At 36.3% G+C, this 26133-nt stretch overlaps 1 protein-coding gene and 1 long non-coding RNA gene across 2 annotated transcripts; both read left to right on the forward strand.

Moving 5' to 3' along the window:
• The first annotated feature begins 8807 nt into the window (after positions 1-8807).
• On the forward strand, positions 8808-9977 carry LOC114277767 (uncharacterized). The gene is made up of 2 exons (XM_082912559.1): positions 8808-9380; positions 9462-9977. The coding sequence occupies exons 1-2, from the start codon at positions 8808-8810 to the stop codon at positions 9975-9977; spliced, it is 1089 nt and encodes a 362-aa protein (XP_082768685.1).
• Positions 9978-21166: 11189 nt separating this feature from the next.
• Positions 21167-21980, forward strand: LOC114322112 (uncharacterized). The gene is made up of 3 exons (XR_014360399.1): positions 21167-21559; positions 21681-21753; positions 21899-21980. It is a non-coding gene; the product is annotated as an uncharacterized LOC114322112 (long non-coding RNA).
• The last annotated feature ends 4153 nt before the right edge of the window (positions 21981-26133 follow it).

Consider the following 26133-nt stretch of genomic DNA (forward strand, 5'->3'; position numbering starts at 1 on the left):
ATTTTCATTGTGATGTTTTCTCTGTTCTTGAACACTAATTCCTTTTAGTAAAGGTAATGAAGGCCAGAAGAGTAATTTTACTTTCTTTCTTTTTGTGTGTTATTTGAAATGATTGTAATATTCTCAAATTGGAAAATTCTTTTTACACCCTACTAAAAACAACATAGGGGTGTAGTCTACCCATTCAAAGATTTTATATATAAAACCACAAAATACTCTTCACACACCATCATCACATATAGACATATAAACATCCAAAATAAATTGGTTTTGAAGATTTAGTGTTTAAGAATATTGAAATCAATTGGTTTTAAGGTTTAAGAACATTAAAATCAATTGGTTTGGAAGATTTAGTGTTTAAGAATATTGAAATCAATTGGTTTTAGGGTTTAAGAACATGAAAATCAATTGGTTTTGAAGATTTAGGATTTAAAAATATTGAAATCAATTAGTTTTGAAGAGTTGCACACCATGGATAACACTGAGATTGTTGATTTCGAACAATGCAACAATAAAAATGTCAATTTAATACTTAGGTTTTTTATTTTTGTTTATCTCATTCGTATAATCGTCGGGAATATGACTTTGCTCGTCACGTGTTCGGAAAATCAGAGTTGAACTTTTACATAATGTTTGATTACTTTTATTCGAACAAAACAGTTTTGTTCAAATTATTAAAGTTGACCAAATTACAAATGTTCATACATAAAAAATTGAACGATTTAATTCCTTAAGAATTTCATTTCTTAAATTTAATTTATTTTTGGTATATTTTCTTTTCTTTTTTAAAAAGTAGATGTGTTCAATATTTACAAAAATGATAATAATAATAATAACATATAAAATTTAATATATTTTCAACACGTCTGAACGAATTGAAATTCTTCAGCATATCAAGTATGAACGTATTTATTTTATTCAACATAAATATTTTGAACATATTCAATTTGTTCAATTTTTTTTTTCTACAATGATATTGTATCTCCACCCAATTAGATAATCTTGAATTGCCATACCTATGGATAGTAAGTCATTCCAAAAAATTGTGAGGCCTTATCATGTTAAGCCTATCACTCTCAATTTTGTCATTATGAGGATTATGAGAGTCATTACATTCTAGTGATAACTCTTTTAACTTCTCCTTAGATATTAAATTTACATCCCTTGCATCCTTAGTAGAACTTACATTCTCCAGTTTTGATATGTGTATTACCCTACAAATGTGTGATAAGTTTTCCAATTCTCCTATTCTATGCCCACTACATTTACCCTCGATAAAATTTGACAACATTTGTAGCTTTGTTAATTTACCTATCTGTAGCGACATCTTTTCTAATGATAGTTTCGCATTAGTCATATCAAAATGGCGTAGGTTCACCAGGTTTCCCATGTTTATAGGCAACTTTTTCTAGTTTTTCACAAAATTTCAAGAACAAGACTTGTAAATTGTAAAGGGTTACCACCGACTTAGGTAGCTTTCTAATCTGAGAATGGGATACATTGAGGTACCTTAGATGCCTTAGATCTCCAATAGAATTTGTTAGTTCATCTATCCCAGAACTACACAAACGCAACTCACGTAAGCACTTTAACATTGACAACAAGTCATGAAGCAAGTACCCCATTATGTAGTTCCTCCTACACGGTGAAAACTCTAAGAAGGTTCGTAAGCATCTGGCATCATCGAAAATTTTGAACTTTTTGATTCCATCATATTTGCTAGCAACACAAGATGAATGTCGAGCTTTATTTGAAATTTTCTTCTGCTTGTCATCCTCTAAATAATTCTTCAACCAAAAATAGATGTGCTCTGCAATTGCTTGAGCCAAATCATTGATGAAGTCATGCATTATGAATAGCAATTCATTATGACTTAACGATTGAAAAAACCCTAAATTTCCCTAATTCAACACCACTGTTGTCCTCAAACCATAGATTATCCAAGTCCTTACCCAAACCAACGACTCTTTTTGCCTCTATACAACCACCATCGACGATCATAGTCTCGACGCCGTTGATGACGTCGATTTGAGGTAGAGAGTCCTTCGTAAGGGTATAAAAGTTCTCATGGGACGTAGTCTTATCTCTTGAACTCTCTGACGGAGACACCATGACGATCATGGTGGGGGAGGGGTTCCGACGATTGCGATTCGGCATAGAAGATCGACGATTTAGTAGAGAAAGGAGAATTAGGGCATGGTTGAAGAAGATCTTCTTGGGACGACGTCGTGTGGCAAGATCGGTGATGGTGTGATTTGATTGTCAAAGACAAATCTTGATATGACCTTTCACATTGCTGGTGTCGCCATTAAAGTCTCGTTTTCTCGCAAGAGGGTGGAGATCTCTTGATGCCGCCTTGTTTTCGCCGGCCATAAAGTCCTTGCCGAAGAGGTAGAGAGCAGACGCGCTCTTCAAGAAGACGGAGCTGCGGCAGTCAACAGTCAAAGGAGAATCGACTCAGCACTGGAGAAGAGAGAAATGAAAATGAGAGAAGACAGAAATGGAAGGGGTGATTAAGAGAGAGAGAGAAGGGTGATTAAGGGCCAATTTCTCTGGGACATTTTGAATATTTTAGTCCGTCTCTAGGTTGTGTTTTTTATTTTATTTTCAATATGGGGTGAAACGGGTTTACCAAAACCATTTTCATTAAAATAACATTGGCAAAATCGTTTTTGATGAATAAAAAAATAATAAAATTTTCCTTCATAAAAACAGTTTTTATAAAACAGTTTTTACTTAACACTTAATTAATTTTAAGTTTATATAAAACGATTTTTCTAAAACCGTTTTTATTTTTATTAATTTTTTTTTCAATTTATAAATATTGTTTGCCTAAAATAATAATTTGAAAATAAATAGAAAACGATTTTTGTAAAACCGTTTTTATTTTTAATAAATTTTTTTTTTTCAATTTATAAATATTGTTTGCCTAAAATAAGAATTTTATCATAAATGGAAAACGGTTTTCGGAAAGCCGTTTCATTTTACACAAAACCCATCTCCTTCTCCCTTTACGAAATTCGTTTCTTCTTTTCCAGCCCATCTTCTTCTCCCTCACTCAGCCGAACTCCGAAGGGAAGACCGACGACGAAGAGGAAGCAACGAACAACGGCCAACAGTACACCACCGGAAAAACGAGGAACACCTTCATCAAACACCCACATTCAGGTTTGTATCGCATAAATGAGGGTTTTCATTTCAAATTTGGGATTTTAAATTTCGAAATTAGGGCATTGAAAAGTTAGGGCATTAAATTTCGAAATTTGGGGTTTTCATTTCATTGCTGAATCTAGGGCATTGAAAAGTTACAAATTTTGTTATTCGTAGGATATAGCTTACGATTTTCTGTATCTCAGTTCACTTTTCTAGGGCATTATACGATTCAATGTATCTCAGTTCACTTTTGTGGATATTATACGATTTTCTAGGGCATTGAAAACCCTCATCTGTTCACTCCTTTTTTGTTTATCATATAATATCCTTATTTTCCTCTTTTTCAATACACTCTTAGCCACAAGATGTAGTGGAATTTTGAAATATTGAAATCTTGAGACATAATCTTGTGTTTGGAAATGTATTGGGAATATAGGGCAAAATTTTAGAACAAAAGTAGGAATAGCAATGAAGTAGAGTGGGATTGGATTTGTGGTGTTCTATTCCTACACCATTCCTAGTTGGGGCAATACTACTGGCCTTGGCTCATTATTAGGATCCTTGGGGCATCTCCAATGGAGATGCTGAGCACATTACACAGATTTATAGAAGTATACACACCACACGTTTGGCCATAAGCTAATACACCTAAAAAATCGAAATTTTATATATACTAGGGTAATACACCTAAAAAATCAAAATTTTATAAAAATTAAAATTTTATATATACACCTAAAAAATCAAAATTCTAAAAATCAAAATTTTTAAATGCATAGTCGTATGTCTTGTGAGCATAAAATTGAAAATTAGATAAGGTAGTTCATGTCTCATAAAATGAACCCATATATATATATATATACTAGGCAGGGAGGCCATGGCCTTCCATGGTTTGTGTGCATGTGGTACTCACCCTGATGGACTTTTAGGATGGTGTAGAGTTTGAGTTGGAAGTAGAGAGAGTTTGAATTGAAAATAGCAAGTTCACAAGAAGTAAAGTTCGAATTGGAAGTACGGAGAGTTTACCATTGCTTTGTTAGTTTGGCCAAATGATGCCTTTGGCCTTCAAATCTTCAATTAATAGTCTAGATATATATACAACTATCAACAATCCAATGGTGTGGGAACTATCTAATTCGTCCATTTTATAACCAAATGATTGCCTATTATATATTTTAATTAATAGTCTACATATGTATAAATTTCAATGATCTAGTAGTATGAAAGCTATCTACATCCTTCCACCACCTTATGATGAATAAATTCTACAATTATCTACCTAATTATAGGGATTTCTACAAAATTTTACATAAATCTAAAATCGAATTCGTAACTCAAATATTTGATAAAATTCCCAAGTTGTGACATTATTCCCCGCCTAATACGACCACATCCTTAACGCAAATTCCTCGTGAAAGCTTTTGATCTTCTCTTCGAATTGATGCAAGAGTTTTGCTAACTCGCTAACTCTCAACTTGTCAATTTCAAGTAGTGCATCTATTTTACTTGGTATTTTTAACACATCATTGGAGTTCCTAGTGATTCCAAACCTTTAAAATATCCAAATTCAACCTTTTAAATCTCCACATTCAAGACGTATTAGTAGTATAATTTTCTCTCAATAAATGCAAATTATACAGATAGCATTTTTAAGCAAGAGACTATCTTATTTACGATTGACCCATATAAACACTAGCTTTATAGTCAGTTAGTAAAGAGATGAGACATAAGCAAAATAGTGGACTCTATGATTTCTTCTTCTTCTTCTTCTTCTTCCCTTAATCCCACTGTCCCACTATCCACTACGTTGGGATTGATCTCTCATATTAGTTAGTCAATACGGCCGGATACCAATCCAAATATATATATATATGTATGTATTTTTTAGATCATATTAGTCAGTCATTACGGCCGGATACCAATAAAAAAATATATATATTTTTGTAAGTGGGTTGAGGAAAGATTAAAAACAAAGGACAACAATGAGTTGCTTGGAGTTTTTGGTGATTGAACATCACATTGTTGTCCTCGAACCCCCTACGGCCATTGATGGACACTTGGACTTCATAATTTTCTGAGACTTTACCTCTTGAATGATCAACATGGAATTAATATGCCAAATGACCGAGGAATGGAGGGGCATATTTTAGAAGATTTAATTTTAATTGCTACATTTTGATTTTAAATTTGTCAATAGAAATGGCAAGAAAAAAAGAAAAAACAAGATAAAAAAGTTCATAATTCTAAAAGTTTGGGAATAACAAATGCCTTCAAATAATAATATAATAGGTTTGAGAAAACTTCACAACAAACTTAACATATTTTTCCTTGTATTTTAATTACATTTTTTTTAGTACATAAAAAGAAAATTATAAATATGTGCAAGAAAGATCCTCAAAACAAATATAAAAAGAAAAAGCCCACATCTAATAAGGGAATCAAACCTTTTTTGAAGAAAGGAAAATCCTATAATTCAGAGCCTCTAGATATAGAAGTCTGGCCCGTTTTGACCAAGCCCTACAATAAGCCCACAATTTTCTTGTATGAGCCCACAACCTAGCCCAACCCATTACATCGTATGCAATAACAATAGATCTAAATCGAGTTATTCAAACCTAGATATATGGAAAATGCTACCATATGCACCTGCCACAAAATGTGTAATCCTATTACAAATTGACGTAACAAAAAATGCTGCAACAAAACCATAAACTTTTACATCATGCATAACCTAACTACAAATTGGCATAATAAAAAATATCGTAACTAAGCCAAAAACTTTTACATCATTAACCACAAAATTTTGGACATTTTATTATGCTAATTTGTAACGAGATTATACATTTTGTTACTGATGTTACACAATTTTATGGTAAAACTATATTTTTGTGATAGAGTGCAACCCTTTAGGGCCAGATATATAGATACTAGGATAAAATGCCCATGCCTTGCACGGGGTTACAGGTACTATTGTGATAAATTTAAATTTAAGAAATACACACATTCTAATAGAGTTTAGAAATTGAAAAAAAAAAAAGAGCTTTTATTTTTGTCTTCATCTATTTTTGATTTTTTTTAGATTTTAATTAAAAATCTATTTATTTTGATGCACCTAATATAAATATACTTAAAATTTTAATATTTATGAGAAGTCTGAAAAAAATTTCACTGAAAAATAAAAAATATGAAAAAGTGCTTATTTTTTCTTCTTTTTATTTTTATTTTTAGTAAGCTTTTTTTTTCTTTTTTTCTTTGTTTGTTGTTAATTTTGGCTAGTACTTTGTTCGGTGATACTGTATGGGTGTGCATATGTGATGTCAAACTTGGGTCATAAATTGATGTTAAAGAAATCAAATGTTGTTATTAAAATGTGATAATTTTCCCGTCTTCTCTAATAGAATCAAAATTTCGTTTCCGTACGTTCTTTCGGTTAGGTTGGAAATGAAAATAGAATTGGAAACTTTTCAAACTTTTCGAAAACATGAGAAATAACAAAAGGATTTGAAAGTGTATGAAAATATTTAGGAAAAAAAACAAAAACTTTTATTGATGTTAATAAATTCTCAATAGTTAATTACTTGAACATGTTGAGTGTTATGAATGCTTAGTTGGATAAAGGGGTTTTCCATTTTAAGAAAAATATATTAAAAGAAATTGCGAAATTCTTGTAACAGTAGGCATGGAAAAATAAACAATCGGTGCATTGCTCCTTAATGGATTCTAGACTACGAGCACAATTGGTAGCTAATTTGTTATCACAATAAAGTCTCAAAAAATCTTTTTTAGTTGGTCTTAATTCTTGTGGTGATTTTTAGTCAAAAGAAGTTCAAAAGGTCGATGTGTCATTGATTTGCACTTGATCTGACATCTATTTGACTAGCATTTACTTTACCAAGTTGCAAAAATAACCTCCTTATCAATGTAATTACCCCAATCAAACGGAGTTAAGAAAACAAATGTTCATTCAACAATCCTCAGAGCTTCTTCTAAACTGAGGTGTTGTAACTCCATGCGTGAATTGATTAGCTGTAGCTACATGAATCTATTAGATTAGTGATTGACCCAAAAGCTTAATGTGTTTATGTTTTTAGAAGGCAAGATACTTTTTATTCTTCATGGAAAGTTGGAATTTCAATATTTTATAATATTGTTTCAGACTGAACAATTGTGGGCATGGTAGTTTAGAGTTTGAACTTGTGAACAATTTAGGATTTTCCTGTTGGAAGTTCTTAGGTTGTTATAGTATGAAAAATTAGGGCTTGTAAAATTAGGTTCTTATAGTATGAAGAATAAATTTAGTAGAGTTTTTCTGTATCAAAGGCCTATTGGTTATAATGTCTTACATGGATGGTTCAATACATGAAGATGAAATGAGAAATTATGGCGCGCATAGTGAGGTTGTGGGAAGAGTTCTTACAGTATGTGCATGCTATTTCATAGAATGTGAAATTAAAAAAATCAAAGTATGAAAGCAACTACACGCGAAACACATGACGAAAACGGGTTTGATAAACCTGAACAAAATGTCAATTAAAGATATGGAAAAGGTTCTTTCAAAGCATTTGAAAACACCCACCCATGAAAGCCCCAAAAAAAGAGTTTTAATTGAAAAAATTATTTAAAAAAATAATAATAATACCAAAGGGAAAGCATAACAACATAAAACAAAGAGTAAAGGAAAACATAAGCTCATAAGAAGGGAGGAAGAAATCATGACAAATCACAACAAAAGAATTCAAATGTTAATTCATGATAATTGGAGAAATGATCTCACACATGATTTTTTGTTTAAATGTACAAATAGATAATCCTTCTAAATAATACAAGAAATATAAGTCATGTAGGATGCTATTATATATGGAGCAAATAACTTTCATTTCCATGTTCATGTCGATATGCCACTTAAATATTTTGTAATACCAAAAGACCCATGCCTAAAGGCACTCCTGTGTAATATATGTGGTGTTTGCTCTCAAACGTGCTTACTTTATTATTTTGAAATAATTGAGTTACTTTGAATACAAAGTGTAGGTATGGAAGTTGTGAGCATTATGTTCTATTAGGGTGGAAAGATTTTGTGCAATCGCGATGAAGGTGTGTCGTACGGCATCGAACCTCAGGGGTTGTATAATGTGCACAGGGGGATAACATTGGCCAAGTTGGAGGCTATGATGGTGCCAAAGGTTGGTACGCATGGGGAAATAATGCGATTAGAGTTTAAATGTAGACTCCCATATCGGGGGAAGTATAGGTTGCTGCCAATCAAAGATAATGAGACCTTAAGTAATGTCTTAGAGCTCCCACATAAATTAGGCCCTGATTATTTTTTGGAAATCTACGTGGAGAAGGAGAGCAATTTTGGTAGCACAGAGATGCCAATTCTGGTGGGTGGGACATTCACTCAAATGTTGACACAATCGCAATCCCCTGACAATACACTTATACAGTCTGCACACATGTTCCCTGAAGATTACCCTCCATTCAATCATTCTCAGAGTTACAATCAATTAAATGCATCACAGAATGTAGATGGTTATTACAGTGCCGGAGCAGGTCTAAGTGCTCCGACAACGTAAAATCCGATGGTTCTTACAACCCCATATCCCCACTAGAATGAAGAATGTCCACCGGTTTGTAATGTTCAACGTACACCGGAGATGGCTGTCCAAAATTATGCATACTCCGATGATACAGTGCCATTCTATGACGAGGTTGGAGTAAGTTATGAAGATTCCGTGGAAGATTTGGATGGCGCATGGGAAGGTGCGGACAATGACTCCGGTGATGACGAAGTTGGAGGGCATCATGATATGCAGGAGGTACACACAAATGTCCATATCCCTTTCTACCATAATTTGCATTTCGACAATGATGGTTCCATCACTAGCCGTGATGTTGTCGAACGTTGGCCATTGTGGGACTTCGAAACTGCTAATTTGGAGAAAAAAATGATATTTACTGATAAGAAAAGACTAGTGCACGCTGTTCAGTTGTATAACCTGAAGTGCAATCGAGAATGCAAGGTCGTAGAATCCAAAGGAAACAGTTGTGTGGCCGAGTGCAAGCACGGCTGCAACTGGAGGGTTCGGGCAACGAAGTTGAAAGACAAAGATTTCTTTCAAATTAGAAGGTTTGAAGCGTTGCATCAGTGTGTGTACCCTAGAATGAATAGGGACAATTGCAACCTCAAGTCCGAGGTCATTGCTCATTTCATCAAGGCACAAATTACGGTAAGTGCCATGCCAGATACATTATTGTTTTTTGGATTTCATTATGACTGTAATGTATTCAAATATAATGTATATTTGCAGATATCACCAGAATTGCCTCTTGCTACCATAATTGAGGTCGTGAAAGAGAAGTTTCAGTTCACTATATCATATAAGAAAGTGTGGCTTGCAAGGATGAAGGCAGTTGCAATGGTGTTTGGTGACTGGGACGAGTCGTACCGAAGGTTGCCTAGATATATGGATGCATTGCAGGCATTCAATCCAGGCACAGTTGTCATGTGGGACATGATTCCGAATTTGCACGCTACCTCAATCGGAATTGAAATGTACATGAACTATGTGTTCTGGGCATTTAAACTTGCAATAGAAGGCTTCAAGTATTGTCGTCCAGTGATATGCATTGACGGCACACACTTGTACGAGAAATACGAAGGGAAGATTGTTGCGGCCACTACAGTGACTGCTACGGACAAGATTATACCTCTTGCTTTTGCCGTTGTTGACAAGGAGATGATCGAGAGTTGGGGTTGGTTCATTACTCTGCTTAGGCGACATGTGTGCCGTGACCGAGAGGGGGTCACATTGATATCCGATTGACACACAGCTTTGCTTAGTGTCGTGTCATGAATTTGGGACAATCCAGCAGTTCAACCAAGAGGGTACCATAGGTATTGCTTGCGATACGTATGTAGCAATTTCAATGAAAGATTCGGCAATGCAGTGGCAAAGGATCTTGTGTGGAGAGCTGGTTCTGCATGACAAGTGCGGAAGTTTAATAAGATTATGGACAATATCTACAAGCTCGAGAAGAATGCTGAACGGTGGTTTCGACGGATGAACCCTATTCATTGGACATTGTGCCATGATGGTGGTTGTCATTGGGGCATATTGACGACAAACCATATAGAGGGCTTCAATGGTGTATTGAAAGGTGCACGCAGTGTTCCCATTACAGCATCAGTTGAGATAACTTTTTATCGGCTCGTGAAATATTTTGACGAGGGCAAGACCATTGCTAAAAATGCGAGTAATCGAGGTCACTTGTAAACGACTAATGTTCAACGATGGATTGACAAGCACCAAGCTAAAGAGAATGTTCATATGTTGGTACCGATCAATAGGTAATTTTTATTGGATACACCGAATTCACTACACATTAACATTTCGCACTCATCGATCATTGATGTTAGTCTCTATTTAAACATATATGCATATTAATCCACGTACATACATTTTTCCTGTAGGGGAATAGGGGAATATGAGGTGAGGATAGCACCGCATGGGATGGGGGGTGGTGCTCGTCAAATAGTTAGTCTCTAACCACCGAGTTGTTCATGTGGGAAGTACACATTATTTCACTTTCCATATTCCCATATGCTTGCTGTGACAGCAGACTTGGGCGATGGTGCATAGGTTGGAAGTCCACATGCGTATCTTCGCGCAGAAGTTTAGGCCCATGCCGCACGAGCAATATTGGCCTGACAATGATTACCCAACTTTGCTTGCTATTCCAGCTCGACAACGTGAAGTTAAAACGGGTCGTCCTCAACATAGCCGTATCCACAACGAAATGGATACTTCCAAACAAAGTGGATTGCACCATTGTAGTTTGTGTTTGCAAAGAGGGCATGATAAGAGAAAATGTCTAGCGAGAATCCGATCGATTCGACAGTAGTTTTTTGTCTTCTTTACATATTAGTTCCACGCTACTTTCTTTGAATTGGAGTCAATGTAATATTCAATGAATCAGTATTTAGTAAATTGATAATGTATTTACGACTTCAATTACTAATGACATAGATTTGGTCAAATGTGGCAAATCTCTTCAATTGCTTTAGTTGTTGCAAGTGTCCTTTGTGCATTGGATTCTACAGACTTTGGTGCGTTGATGGTCGATTGTGTCATGACCTCGATGGACACCAGTTTATCTAATGTTAGAAAAATGCAAATATTCACAGAATGAATTGAAAATCACCAATATAAATGCAGTTTATATTCAATGTTTTGCCACATTTTGTTATGTGGGAAACTAATTTTTTTTTTTATTTTTTTTTTCCAAAATCCATTACGTGGGTGAAGGTCCATTTTATGAATTCAATCATTTCTCGGACATTTACTACGTATTCGTATATGCTTAGTTCTTGTAAAAAGTTTGAGTAATGTATTTCAAATCTACATGAAACCCTCTTCAAACCTTCGTACTTCTTTCCAAAAAAATGACAACTCCTTTAAAGTGAAAGCACGTTTTTTCATGTCATACAGGTTGACGTGGCAACACACTGACAATAACTTTAATCACATAGGTACCATGTGAACCTTATCTCCTATGACAATAATGTCAAATGAATTACTAATCACTAACATAAATGCATGTCATATTTAATGCGTTGCCACATTTTTTTAGGTCATGAATTGTTTTTTTAGTTTCCAAAAATTCATTACGTGAGGGAAGACCATTTTATCAATTCAATCATGTGTCTTAAATTTAGTACATATTGGTAAATGCTTAGTTGTTCTAAAAAGTTTTAGTAGTGGATTTGAAATCTACTTAAAGCATCGATTTTCATGTCATAAAGCTTGACGTGACAACGCGCTGACAATATCTTTAAACTCACAGGTACCATGTGTACCTTATCTCCTATCACAATAATGTGAAATGAATTACTAATCAACAATATAAATGCATGTAATATTCAATGCGTAGCCACATTTTCTTAGGTGGTGAACTGTTTTTTAGTTATCAAGAAATTTTTCCAGGCAACCCTTTGTTTTTGTTTTCCCTAACTTGTTGCGATATACTGTCAGGTCGTATCCTAATTTTGTCAGCATATGTATGTACTATTGTCAAACTTCTTGTTATCGGATATCGATTTCATATATGAAAACTTGTGCAGGTCTATGACTCATTTACCAAAGGAGATCCCATTATTGATTCATCAACATCGAGCCGATACGATATGGCGTCAGTCAGTATGAATTATTTACTTATAATCGATATTTGAATACTACACAAACACTGTGGTTGTTACATAAATAAATGGACTGTAAATGTTAGTCCATGGATCATCCTATTTGGACATTTCAATGGTTTAGACAAATTTCCCCAAGTGTAAACGTTAGTCCATAGAGAGAGAACGAAGAAGATTATATTAAATGGACCGCTAGCTTAACCAAAAAAAAAAAAAAAAAAGGTTAAAAAGTTGATAATCATCAAGTTTAACAATTACCCCAAGTTCACGCTTACGATGAAATAAAGGACTTTCAAATACAATTCCTAAAATAAAAGAAGAAATAAATATCACAAACAAAATTCTTTTTTATAGAGGCTAAATTCATAATCTTATAGCACAAAATAATATTATATAATCATCAAATCAGAAGTCCTAGTTCATCACCCATTACCTACTCAAAAAATTATTAAATAATCCAATTTCAGCGACTCATACTACCATCGCAGTGTGGAAAACTAGATTTGTCTACTTCCTTACTTGAACAACATTATTTCAATTAATAAATTTCAATAAAAAATTTTAAAAATAGGTGAAGTTTGCCCTTTCAAAAATAGTTAAGTGTTGTAACAGCGGGAACCACCCACTGGTTTTTGGAATTCATAGTACCAACTGTTTTCACACTATTAACCCACATTCACTTTTTCAATTTTTATGAGACGATTTTCAGTATAATGTACATGAATTGTTTGTAGTTTTTTTTTTTAATTATAATTTCAGAGTTGCGTATTGGCCTGTTGGTGCAACTTTTATTTTTAAATAAGTTGAAAAAGTTAATTACCATAATGTTAGAGAAATAATGCTTTTGGCGTCTTTTTTATTACTAACCTTTAACTTACAATAAACTGTACCAAATAGACACATGAAGGGGTTCGTTTGGGATGTAGGTTGACTTTTTGGCTTTTTAACTTTTTGCCTATTTTAGCTTGGGGCTAAAAAGTCTCACTTGGGATAGGCTTTTTGGCTTTTGTAAAAGAAAAAATGAAATGACTATTGTTTAGATGTAACATTTTGTGTTATTGGCTTTTTAGCCTATTTTGTCTTTTTGCCATGGCGAACGAAGGACCAGTTGTTCATTCCTTGTCTTTTACCTAGTTAATAAAGTGAGTCAACATTATTTCTTGTAAAAATTGTCATCACGTAAGTAGTTGGGAACATTAAATAAATAACACCACATAATACTCTAGGATGACTCAATAATTATCCTTGCTAGCTGGCTAATTATGTAGTACTCTAGGAGAAAAATATGTTGATTCACTTTTGTTAGATAATTAAGAAATAATAAATAATTCACTTAATACGTTATGATTTCTCATTTGTTGATTCATCAGTGAAGCGTTTTGCCAATTCCGAATAACATATGTATGTTTTGCCAATTCCATGTATGTCTGCATGTATGTATTTATAATCTTCACTATAGGAGCCTTTTATTTCTATGTCATGACACTGCAAATCTGTGTCTGTACGTATTTATCTTTGTACATTTACACCACTTACGCACTATGCACCACTAAAATGTTGGTTATCTCACCCACTGTTTCAGTTAATAGAAGATGGGTTCATTATGAAAATTCAATTGTCATTTGTACAAGCATTATGTCTCTTACACACAATGTTGTCTTGTGCAGGCGAAAGATCAGCCGAAATTGAAATGCCGACGATCTGGTTCGGGCATATGGGACACCGCCTTGGACCATAGAGTCCTACATTGCTGTAATAACCCTCACCCCTGTTTACCGATAAACTACTGATTTCTGCCAAACTGAGACTGATTACGATTGGTAATTGAACTGATTGAAATACAGAACTGACTGACTGAAATCTGAAACTGATTGATTGACTGTATCTGTTTAAATGCATTGTCTATCTGTTGACTGTTTGATTATCTGTCCATGTCTTTGTGTTTAAATTGCAAATTGAAGGCCTTATTGGCGGCTGAACCAGAAATTGATTGATGTTTTATGATCATTAGGATTTATGTGAATTTAAGGCGTATTTATTTAAAATATGATTTTGTATGATTAAATTAGATTAAAATAAGCTAAATTGCATAGTTTGGCATATTTACCATTTTGCCACAATAGTGGCCCACTATCACAACACTTTGATCTTCATATTACACTTAGATACAACATTTCTTCAGCCCTTTTTCTTGAGCTCAACCGAACTAGAGAGAGAGAGAGTTAGGAGAGAGTGTGATTTCATCTCTAATTGGCTTGGAAACTTTGTAGAATTGAAGTGTAGATTGCAAATTGAGCTCCTTGATCTTGCATTGGAAACTTAAGGTTGGGATTCACCTTCTCATTCTTATGTTTTGAATTGATTCTTGCATGGTTCATGTCATATTGTAGAGCTAAGTTTAGAATTGGTTCTATATGTTGAATTGTAGCATAAATCATATATGCATGCTTATATCCTAGCATTTTGAGGTTGAATACATGGAAATTGGTACATGCATGTTCATATTTTTGCATTAGACCTTGAACTCATCTTGGTTTTGAAGGAATTGGCTCATTTGAGCTAGTATTGGAAGCTTTGAATTGATTTAAACTCATGCATGTTCCATGTTCATCTTGTTCATGAAAATTGGTTTGAATTTGGATTTAATTGAACTACCTTTGGGCCTTGATTTTACAAATTGAGCTTTAAATCACGTCATACTATGTATTTATAAATGTTTTCCAGGAAATGGGCCCAAAGGAATCGAATTTGTTACATTTGGAGTTGAATTTGAGCTTGAGGTTCAAATCTGGGAATTCCAGATTTTGAACTCACGCTCGAGCGGGGTGACTGGCGCTCGAGCGTGAAAATCGTGCTCCCAGCTTTTGGTTGTGTTTTGCAGTTTGCTCGAGCGGAAGAATTGACGCTCGAGCGGGACTTTGTGTCTCAAGCTCGAGCGGGTGTCGAGCGCCCAATCGAGCGTGATTTCCACCTATCCAGTACTTTTGACTGTTTTGCAGTACGCTCGAGCGGGTAAGTCTACGCTCGAGGGGAAACATTTGTCTGCATGTTCGCTCGAGCGGAGTATTATACGCTCGAGCGGTACCCCTATTTTTTGAAAATTCTGAAAATGTTTTTAAAGTGCATCTTTGTATCCTCATCCATTCTTAGGCCTAGTTTAAGGCATCTTAATGAGGATATAGATGTAGAACTCACTGAGGCAAATTAGGGATTAAGTTATTATCTTTCCCAACTGTGTAGCTTACTGTGTGTTCGTCCTGTAAACTGTGTAGGGTTGGCGACTGGTGACGCCCTCTAGCTTTACTGTAGCCCAGAACTCTGTGAGTAACAACTGTGTAACGATATTTTCAAAAATGATTATCTTTTGAACAATTGAACTATACTGTTTCTGAATTGATACTGTTAGCTGAATGAATGTATGTCCTCTATTTTGAACTATATTGTGGCATCCTTAGCAACTACTGTTACTGACTGTTACTGTTACAGAGATCTCTGTCAGTTCCTTTGTTAGAACCACTACTGTTTACTGATTGATGGCCATCATTGACTGTTCGGTCTTTCAAGACCTACTGTTTACTGTACTGTTATGCTAATGGATGTACCACATATGACTATATTGACTGAACGACTGAAATACTGATTTAATGAACTGTTTTCATTACTGTAAGGGCATTCATTCTTAACCTCTTTACGCATTATGTTATTCACTAGGCTTTAGCTCACTGCTCATATATATATGTAGGTGTTCAGGCACCAGACCGGAGCTAGGAGCGTGGATTAGGCTCCCCTTTTTGTCAAGCCAACCACTGTGCCTCACTGCGAGGTTCCGAGCCTGCCTAGCTATGGCTTAGGGGTGTTTTAATTTCCCCCGTCTATCTCTGTAACTGTTTTGTTAACTGTATAGACTGAATGTTTTGCACTGTACTGTTCCAACGGGGATTAAGTCCCTGCTCTGAATAACTGTAAATGCTGTACATACTGTTTTGTACTGTTCATATATATATGTATGAAAAGTCTTTTTGCATACAGACTGTCACAGCTCATTGGACATTGTTTATTTATTGTTTTGGCTTCCGCCAGGCCCCTGTACTCTATTCTACTGTATTACTATTAAGCAGGCCTTTGGTAATCTCGGATTACTGGCCGGTTACGGTGCTAAAACCATAGGGGCGGGTTTGGGTTGTGATAGTTGCCTACTCCATGTGGGGTTCTGTGGGGTGTATCGGATCGGACCTATTCAATTGGACCACCATCTCATTATAACTCTCGTAGAGAGGTGGCACATAGAGACGCGCACATTTCATTTTCTTGTTGGAGAGTCCACAGTTACATTACAAGATGTGGCTATTTTATTTGGCCTACCGGTTGGCGGACACACAGTCACTGGAAAAGACCCAGGAAATAAGTTGGATGATTTGATAGCGCTATGTGTGGAGTTGTTAGGAGCAGCACCTACACAAGAAGACTTCATAGGATCATCGCTTAAGTTGAAATGGATATTAGAGCATTTCCACCACCTTCCACATGATGCATCCGATGAGACGGTTCATCATTATGCTCGAGCCTATATTATGTGGCTTATTGAGGGGGTGCTCGTCCCTGATAAGTCACAAAATATAGTGAAGATGATGTTTTTGCCACTACTTAGAGACTTTGACTGTATCCAGGAGTACAGTTGGGGCGGTGCCACATTGGCATGTTTGTACAAGATGTTGTGTCGGGCAACTAAGGCTGATACAAAGGAGATAGCTGGCCCACTTGTGCTGTTACAAGTGAGTTGCAATGACTTGTAGTTTTATCTCATATTCTCAATTGCCATGTTTTCTAAAGTGCCTATTGTAATAAATTAATAATGGCATCATTCATTGTAGGTTTGGGCATGGGAGAGATTGAGCAGGATCGCCCCTAGTTGAAAGTCGAACATTGCTGCTGGCGAGCGTGGCATAGGGGAGGGCGACTAGCTGTTACCACCTGGCCTGCGAGCTTGCAGGTGGAGGGTTCCCTTCAGCCATGAGGTGATATCGACTAATGTCAGTGTCATCTTTCGGGACCAGTTCGACCGCATGATGGAGGGGGAGGTTTGTAATTTGTTCATGTGAATTTACCTATTTTTTTGTTTGTCAACCTCCGTTGTACGAATAAATCTCTAAATTATTGCATTGCTATTGCAGTTCATATGGGAGCCTTACGGGACAGAGGATGACATCATGACCAGCTTCCCATCGTATTGTACCGTTGGTCGAGACATATGGATAGCACAAGTGCCACTTATATGCTTCGATATCATTAACTGGCATCTCCCCGACCGGGTACTTAGACAATTTGGACGAGTTCAGAGTGTGCTTGATCGCTTTGACGCCCACTTGGCTATGCATTTTAGAGATAGGCGTGGCAAAATGGCCATTGATTAGGCAAAGGAATACCAGACATTTATTGGTGAGTGGAACAACCGACGCAGCACCATTGTCCATGCTGAGAGGAGCAATGAAGTGCTTACATCTTCGGACCCATACATGTTATGGTTTCGCCATCATACACGTCTAGTACTTAGTAATCCGAGTGACATTGCTGCCTTTGGATACCAAGGCGTCGGGGGTAGTTTAGAGGGATTGGTAAGTTCTTTATATTCTCCAAAACAACATTTGCTTAAGTTTGTGTATGTTTGTTATTTGGCATTGATGGTTATGTAACACAGCTACCATTACATTACAGGTTCGTAGAGTTGCGAGGGCATATCGCATGGCAGATGCTGCCCATATTACACGCGATGATAGAGAGGGATTGGATGCCATTGCCGAGATATGGGAGTTATTGTACGATTGTTTGCAACAGGCACACCGACGTGACCGACTAGATTTCAGCCACTTTGGCGAGGATCCTTATATGGGGGTAGATATTACAGTGACATCAATGCCGCACCTGAATATGCCATCCACTGAGCCATCGACATCAATGCCATCAACATCAATGCCTCCACCGCATCCTACCGCACGTCATGCACATCAATCGGACTATTTCGATATGGAACACTTTGGTGAGGGGCCTTCCATGGTCCTGTCCCCTCATGGTCCATCTACAGCAATGCATACACCGCAGACTTCCCCACCTGAATATACCAATTACACATCCCAGTTTGCCCCTCAGGTAGATCCTCTAATGTCTGAACATACTTCCACACACCATGGCCATATATTGGACCCCTCCTGGTCACCACCCCCATATAGGACAACGGTTGGTACCCCGGTGACTCCCTTGGTGCCACTGTCTACTACATGTCTGTCTACTATGATTCCCTCTGCGTCGACATTGACTGCACCCAACCCTTTCACAGTACCATCATCTCCTACCCCACCATCATCTCCTACACCACATATGACCTTCACCTACCATGTTGATCCACTCATTACCCATGACCTCCACATTGACGGCAAGGGGAAAGGCCAGGTCCATGCACCTACCAGAGGGACAAGTAGGGGTAGAGGTTGTGGCAGCCGTCGTGGTGTAAGTAGAGGGCGAGGGCGAGGGCGAAGGCGATGCCAAGCAATAGACCATGACAATAATGCAGCGGATGATGGCGTTTCACAGCTTAGTGCCGTATGTGAAGGTGTGCCGGAGGTGGTATCAAATGATTGTACTGCAGCCATTGGTGATGTGCAGCCAGCTTCTACAGAAGCGGGCGAGGGAGTCGTACGTACAGCAGCGCAAGATATACAGAGAGTATATAGTAAGAGGACCAGGAGACAAACCCATGGAAGGGGTTGTGGAACAGGGGGAAAATTAGGACATTAGGAACAACCAACATTGGTAAGTATATTCAAACATTATCTTCAGGTGGTGTTTTCACTTGGATTAGTCTACATTGTTTAAGTTGTGGCTTATTATATAGTTTTGGCTTTTGGTTTATCTTATCTTGTAATTGTGGCTTATTTTATAAGATTCTAGATGCTGCTGCTGCTGCTATTTTGGTTGCTGGTTGCTGGTTACTGTGTTGCTAGTTGCTGGTTGTTTGCTGTTGCTGCTGTTGCTATTTTTGTACTACTTACTGTGTTGCTGGTTGCTGGTTGCTTACTATTTCTTGATTCTGGTTGCTGCCGGCTGTGTGTTGCTGCTGCTGGCTTCATGCTGTTGTGGATGCGTCGTGATGGTGTTCATACAGTTGGAACATTTACTTTGTTATTATGTTTGAAATAGTTGTTGTGATACTATATGTATTTCCTGGACCTAATTTTCGCCTTCCATGTGGGATGTACATGGTTTATTCCGTAAATAGGTCTTGTTTATATTTGGTTGTACTTAGTGTTGGGTTTGTTCTTGCTCCCCATCTGCTTCTGTGCTCACACTACAAGAAATCGCACCTTTGGCGAGCATTTTTGGCGACTATAGTGCTTGCTTTTTGGCGACCTAATTTTAGCATTTTTGGCAACTATAGTGCTTGGGTAGGAAAAATGCTTTTTGCTCGGCAAGGGAAGAAATTTGATTATGATATAACATGTGAAATTACTCTCAAATATAGTTATTCTTGCAGTTAATTTTTAGTGGATGTAGTTCTTATTTCTAACAAGACTTTACTGTGGAAAATTATGATGTCTTTCAGCTTCGCTTTTCTGGTGATCTTCTAATGGAACTGGGTGCTGGGATAGAATTGGTAACTGCAGCTGTGCCACACCTTTTTCTCCCTTTAGCTTGTGTTGCCAATGTATCCAAGGTTTAACTTCTCTCTCTCTCACTCTCCCCCTCTCTCTCTCTCTCTCTCTCTCTCTCTCTCTTCCCATTTTATAAATGTGGTCAATGTGTTGAATTAGCTTTGTAGCTTTACATTTATATTTTATTTCTTGTAGAATGTGGGTGCTGTTACATCAACATCTACTCGCACTCCAATCTATAAAGCCTTTGCTAAAGAAGAAAACATTGGGGATGTTACTGCAAAGGGAGAATGTGTGGGCAATATTGCCGATCTGGTATGATTCTCCAACTTCTTTTGTAATTTCCAGAAGCTTGTGTTTGTTGTGAGCTGGATGTTTAAGCCTTTTGAATTGAGTCGTTTAATTTATCTATACCTGAAACCCCAAAATTCTTTTCAAGAGATTGAAATAAATGCATGAGCTATTGTAACCATGCTGCATCCATTGAATTTTATATGAATTTCAATTCCAAAGAAAACATAATCAAGTGCTTGCAAATACAATTGATAATGTGAGGGGCCACTAACTAAGGTTTATAGGACAAATGACATTTATATTAATGCAAATTTGACAGTTATTTGGACATTTACCACACAGGTCACTCTTTATTAGATAGAAGAACTCACCAAGGAGTCTTGGTTATCAAAAATAAGTAAAATTAAAATAATTAAAAGAAGAAAGAAAAGAAATACACAATTAAGAGTAATATTGTCATTCTTTTGTTATTTTGGAGATCATTAAAAAAATTCTTATGTTTCATTTGGATAAAACTTGCAAATGACTAAACAAACAAAAAAAAAAAAGTATTTTTTGCGAAGTTGAGTTTTTATTACTCTTCACTCTGTTACTACCAAATTCAAAGTGCTTGATCTCTGAGGCAAGCATAAAGGGTACTATACAAAAAAGTGATCTCTACAATTAGTCCAATATGAGCCCCTTATCTTTTAATCTAGGTGCAACAATGTGCCTTGTTTGACATCTTCAAATCTTATCTCCTCCTGTCAAAAGATTATTGTCCAAATATGCTGCCTTTCTTATAAAAGAATCACCAAGGGTGCACAAGCCACACACACACAAATGCTATATCACTGTTTTTTTTTTTTTGAAGAAGAAGAAGAAGTAATACACTAGTGGAGCCAATTGAGTTTCTACTTTTGAACTTCTGCGTATTGTGAGAGTAATGACACATTGATGGGCATCACACCTTTTCATGGCAATATGTTATTTCATGTTAAATAAAAGGAAAAACTGAACTACTGCAGCATTATGTTGTGACATTTCTACTTTGGCACTTGATGGTTCTTGGATCAGTGAGCTGAGAATTGGGTATGAATTTTATGGTCTTTTGCAGTGTGCATGATGCACATACTTATGCATCGAACATTTTTACTCAGAGCTAATGTTGCTGAACCCTTGTTTTTTGAAGCTTGGAACTGGGTTGAGCATCATTATGGCAAAAACAAATCCCTCCCTACTCACAACATTTGCCTTCCTTTTCTGTGGATACCTTTGTAGCTCCTACCAAGAGGTCGTCTGTTGTATATTAGTAATAATTTTTTTCCCTTTATATACTTTTGTGCCATATGGAACAAAGTGTGTCATTTTTACCTACCAAGTATTCAATTTTTTTTGTTTTTGTTTTTGCGCAGGTTAAATCTGTTGTGTTGCGTACGCTGAATCGAGCCAGGTTAAATGTGGCTATAGATTCCTTCCTTAAGACAGGTTAGGACAAGTGCCCCACTCACCTGTGCTGATGGGGTTCTATTGTTTGATCATCTCACTTAATCATCAAGTCCCATATACACATAAAATGAAGGCCTTTTTCTGATATCCTATGGCTTAATTGTGTTGTGTATTTATTTTGCAGGGAGAGTTCCAACACTGGAGGAGGGAAATAGGATGGTAAAAATATTCAATTTTCCCTAGTCAAAAGAGAGGCCTGTTGTTCTCGGTATGCAGCATGTATATAACAGCACTTGCTGCACATTTTTTGGTGAGTAAAATTAAAATTTGTCGGCGTTGGTTAAAGATACCAGTACGAAAATTTATTAGTCAATAAATATTACTTATTGGCGACTAAATTTAAATTTAGTCGCCAAATATTACTTTTGGCGACTAATATTTTCGTTGCTGTTCAGTAATTTCACTATTGCTGGTCTTTTACTATTAATACCATTTTCTCAATTCTAACAGATCGACTTGCAACTCTGTTGGGTTCTCACAGAGAAGCCATTCACTGACTTACATTGGATGCATAAAGAAAGGACCTGTGATAACTGACTCTAAACTGAAGTGGTAGATACGAAAACTTTTACCCCTCCCTCTCCTTTAAATATATATTTTTGTGTTTTTTTGTTTATGCAATAATGTATATATTTGATGAAGTGTGTATAACTATTCGCAACCTAATTTTTGAGTTTTTTCTCTATTGTAAATATTTCCCGGTATGAGAAATCAAGACATCTGATTGGTAGTGAATACGTCTTGCATGCTTATGGTCCTATCTATGTTCTTTCTGCGGAGGTGGTAGCATCACTGGCAATTGCTAGAAATAACAGGTCTGTCGATAACAATATGTAGTTTATTTTGCATGATCTCTTTATTGTGGTTTATATATACATATATATATATATATTATGTTTGTTTGGTATTGTTCTAGTTAGTCATGTTATCACATTGACATTCATTTGGTGAAGTAGGTTGGTTTCTTGGGTTTTAGGATGTCTAATTGAATGCTAGATGACGTTCTATGGAAGAGTTCACATTCTAAGCTTTGAGCAAGGTTTTGTGCTCTTTCTACATGGATTCAAGGTTGAGGCTTACAATTCATTATGGTCATGAGCATGTCTCAAATTCTGGAAATCTATAAGCATATATATTTTGGAAAAAGAGATAACCCGTCGTAATGTGGCCATTCGGACTTTTTCTACCACATATCCGGTGAGGGACTGAGGGTTTAAAACAGAATGATATGGAAAATTACAATCTTGTTTACTAGAGTCCATTTAAGTACTTTGTAAACCCACTAGTAGGACATTTGTAGCCCTTGTCTTCTTTTTATTTTTTATTTTTTGCTACAGGAAAGCTTGGCCTTCCCAATTATGTGCACCTTTTTATCCTTCCAACTTTTATGGTTTCATATTAATTTTTTAAAGATGGACAACTTTTTTATTTGCAGCAAATAAAATGTAGTACAGTACATAGTTCCTTAATGCTTATTGTGCTGTTACCTTTCATGATTATAATTTAATCAGTTTAAATTCATAAATGATGAAAACGCCTTAAACTTAACCGAAAAATGGCGTTAAGAGGGCAAAATTGCGAAACAGCCCCCGAACCACCGTTCGGATGTCACGGCTACCTTCCTTGTAACAAATAGGACCTGTGACAACAAACGGAATGTAATTAGCACGTGTATGTTGGGAGTTAGAGCAAAAAACGCCTTAAACTTAACCGAAAAATGGCGTTAAGGGGGCGAAACTGCGAAACAGCCTCCGAACCACCATTTGGATGTCACAGCCACCTTCCCCGTGACAAATAGGATCTCTGACAACAGACAGAATGTAATTAGCACGTGTAGGTTGGGAGTTAGAGCTGAAAACGCCTTAACCTTAACCGAAAAATGGCGTTAAGAGGGCGAAACTGTGAAACAGCCCCCGAACCACCATTTGGATGTCACAGCCACCTTCCCCATGACAAATAGGACCTGTGACAACAGACAGAATGTAATTAGCACGTGTAGGTTGGGAGTTAGAGCTGAAAACGCCTTAAACTTAACCGAAAAAGGGCGTTAAGAGGGCAAAACTGCGAAACAGCCCCCGAACCACCATTCGGATGTCACTGACACCTTCCCCGTGACAAATAGAACCTGTGTCAACAGACAGAATGTAATTAGAACGTGTAGGTTGGGAGTTAGAGCCGAAAACGCCTTAAACTTAACTGAAAAAGGGCGCTAAGAGGGCGAAACTGCGAAACAGCCCCCGAACCACCATTCAGATGTCACAGCCACCTTCCCCGTGACAAATAGGACTTGTGTCAATAGACAGAATGTAATTAGCACGTGTAGCTTGGGAGTTAGAGCCGAAAACACCTTAAACTTAACCGAAAAAGGGCGCTAAGAGGGCGAAACTGCGAAACAGCCCCTGAACCACCGTTTGGATGTCATAGCCACCTTCCATGTAACAAATAGGACCTGTGACAACAGACGGAATGTAATTAACACGTGTATGTTGGGAGTTAGAGCCAAAAACGCCTTAAACTTAACCGAAAAAGGGCGTTAAGGGGGCGAAACTGCAAAACTGCCTCTGAACCACCGTTTAGATGTTACAACCAGCTTTCTCGTGACAAATAGGACCTGTGACAGCAGACGGAATGTAATTAGCACGTGTAGGTTGGGAGTTATAGCCAAAAATGCATTAAACTTAATCGGAAAAGGGCATTAAGGGTGCGAAAAAACAAAAAGGGCGTTAAGGGTGCGAAAAAGCTAATTGATAAACTCACTTTGTTGTTGTATAATTGATATTGTGTGTTATATCCTTATAAATCGTTATTTGCCTATTGTAATTGAAATCTTTGAAATAACAATATATTATGCTAAAAGGAATCATTGACTGATTTTTCTTTATTTAGTCTTGCTATATCAGTTGGTATATTCGTTGTGTTATTCATCTAAATTCAACTGAGTTAGTTATCTAATTTTTTCCTTCTCCATAAGCTAAATTACTTGTTAAATAAATTGAACCATATTATGTTTAAACTGCCAATCAAGCTCTGCATTTTTTATTACTTACCTCACTGATTTTTGTTGCAGATTGATAATGTTGGCATGGATACAGTGATGTTTTTGGGACAGATTGACGATGTTTGCATGGGCACAATTTACATTATATTTTTTGTTTATGGAAAACATGTAAAGCTGATATGTTTTGTTATTAATATATATTTTTTTTTAGTTCGAATTGTAATTGTTGGTTCGGATAGTATATGTATTTGTTAGATTATACTATGTTTATGGATTCTTATTTTCTTTGATATGTACGGTTAATAGTTAAGTTGTGTATATGGTTGAAAATTGAATGCTACAGGTTGTGGAGAAATATTTTTATTCAATGGTTGAGAATTGAATCAATGAATGGATGGATGAATAATTTTATATATGCACAGGTTACAGATGACAGAGAGTATTATTTCTTGTAGTGTTATTTGGTGTTTGAACAGGCGTGTTGTTTTTTCTTAATGGGTTGAGCTTCCCAAAAAAACTCCGAGTTAATGTAGACTTGTATTGGGTTGTTGTTATATAGTTTTTTTTTTCATCTTACTCAAATGGGTGAATATAATATTTTTACTCACCAAACATACAAATAGATTTGTATACAATTTTTTTTTTTTTTTTGTTGGGGAGTGCTCTTTCCCTTACAATTCTTTATTAGTTCATCACTTTTTTTATTGAATTGCAATGAGTTAATGAATGTTCTGGATTAATGAATGGACTCTCTCAGATATCTTTAATGCTTTGGAATTTTCACGTTCGGTTTTTGAATTTTCAATAATTAAATTAAACATTAATTAGAGATTTCCACCATAAATTTATTTTAGGTTTAAAAATTAATTAAAAGACCTTCTAAATATTTAATTTGCACTTTAGGATTGACCACCAAAATATTTGAGATTGTAATAAGATTATTATTTAATTATTTACTTAATTTTTATATTCGGGTTCTCACAGAGCAGGTAGCTCAGTCAAAATTTTTCCTCAATAAAGGCTCCTAAAATAGTGACCTCTACATAAAGAATTTCAATCTCCATCAGGAAAGAAGAAAGAGTCACCTTCAAATTCCTGGAAGTCCAGTCAGAATGATGAGTGTAGTAAGGAATAGGAGGTTGACAGAAAACTAAACCTGGGGGCTGGACAAACATTACCCAAAAACAAGTGGTTGGCCCAGTTGGGGGACTAATAAAGTTCAGACAGACGAACTACCGCCTTCAACAACACAGAAAACAGAACAGGTAGCTCAGTTAAAAGCTTCCCTTAATTGGGGCTCCTCAAATAGTGACCTCTACGTAAAGAATTTCAATCTCCATCAAGAAAGAAGAAAGAGTCAA

This window comes from Camellia sinensis, chromosome 2 (genome assembly GCF_055761805.1).
Source record: "Camellia sinensis isolate YWXY chromosome 2, ASM5576180v1, whole genome shotgun sequence".
Taxonomy (NCBI): domain Eukaryota; kingdom Viridiplantae; phylum Streptophyta; class Magnoliopsida; order Ericales; family Theaceae; genus Camellia; species Camellia sinensis.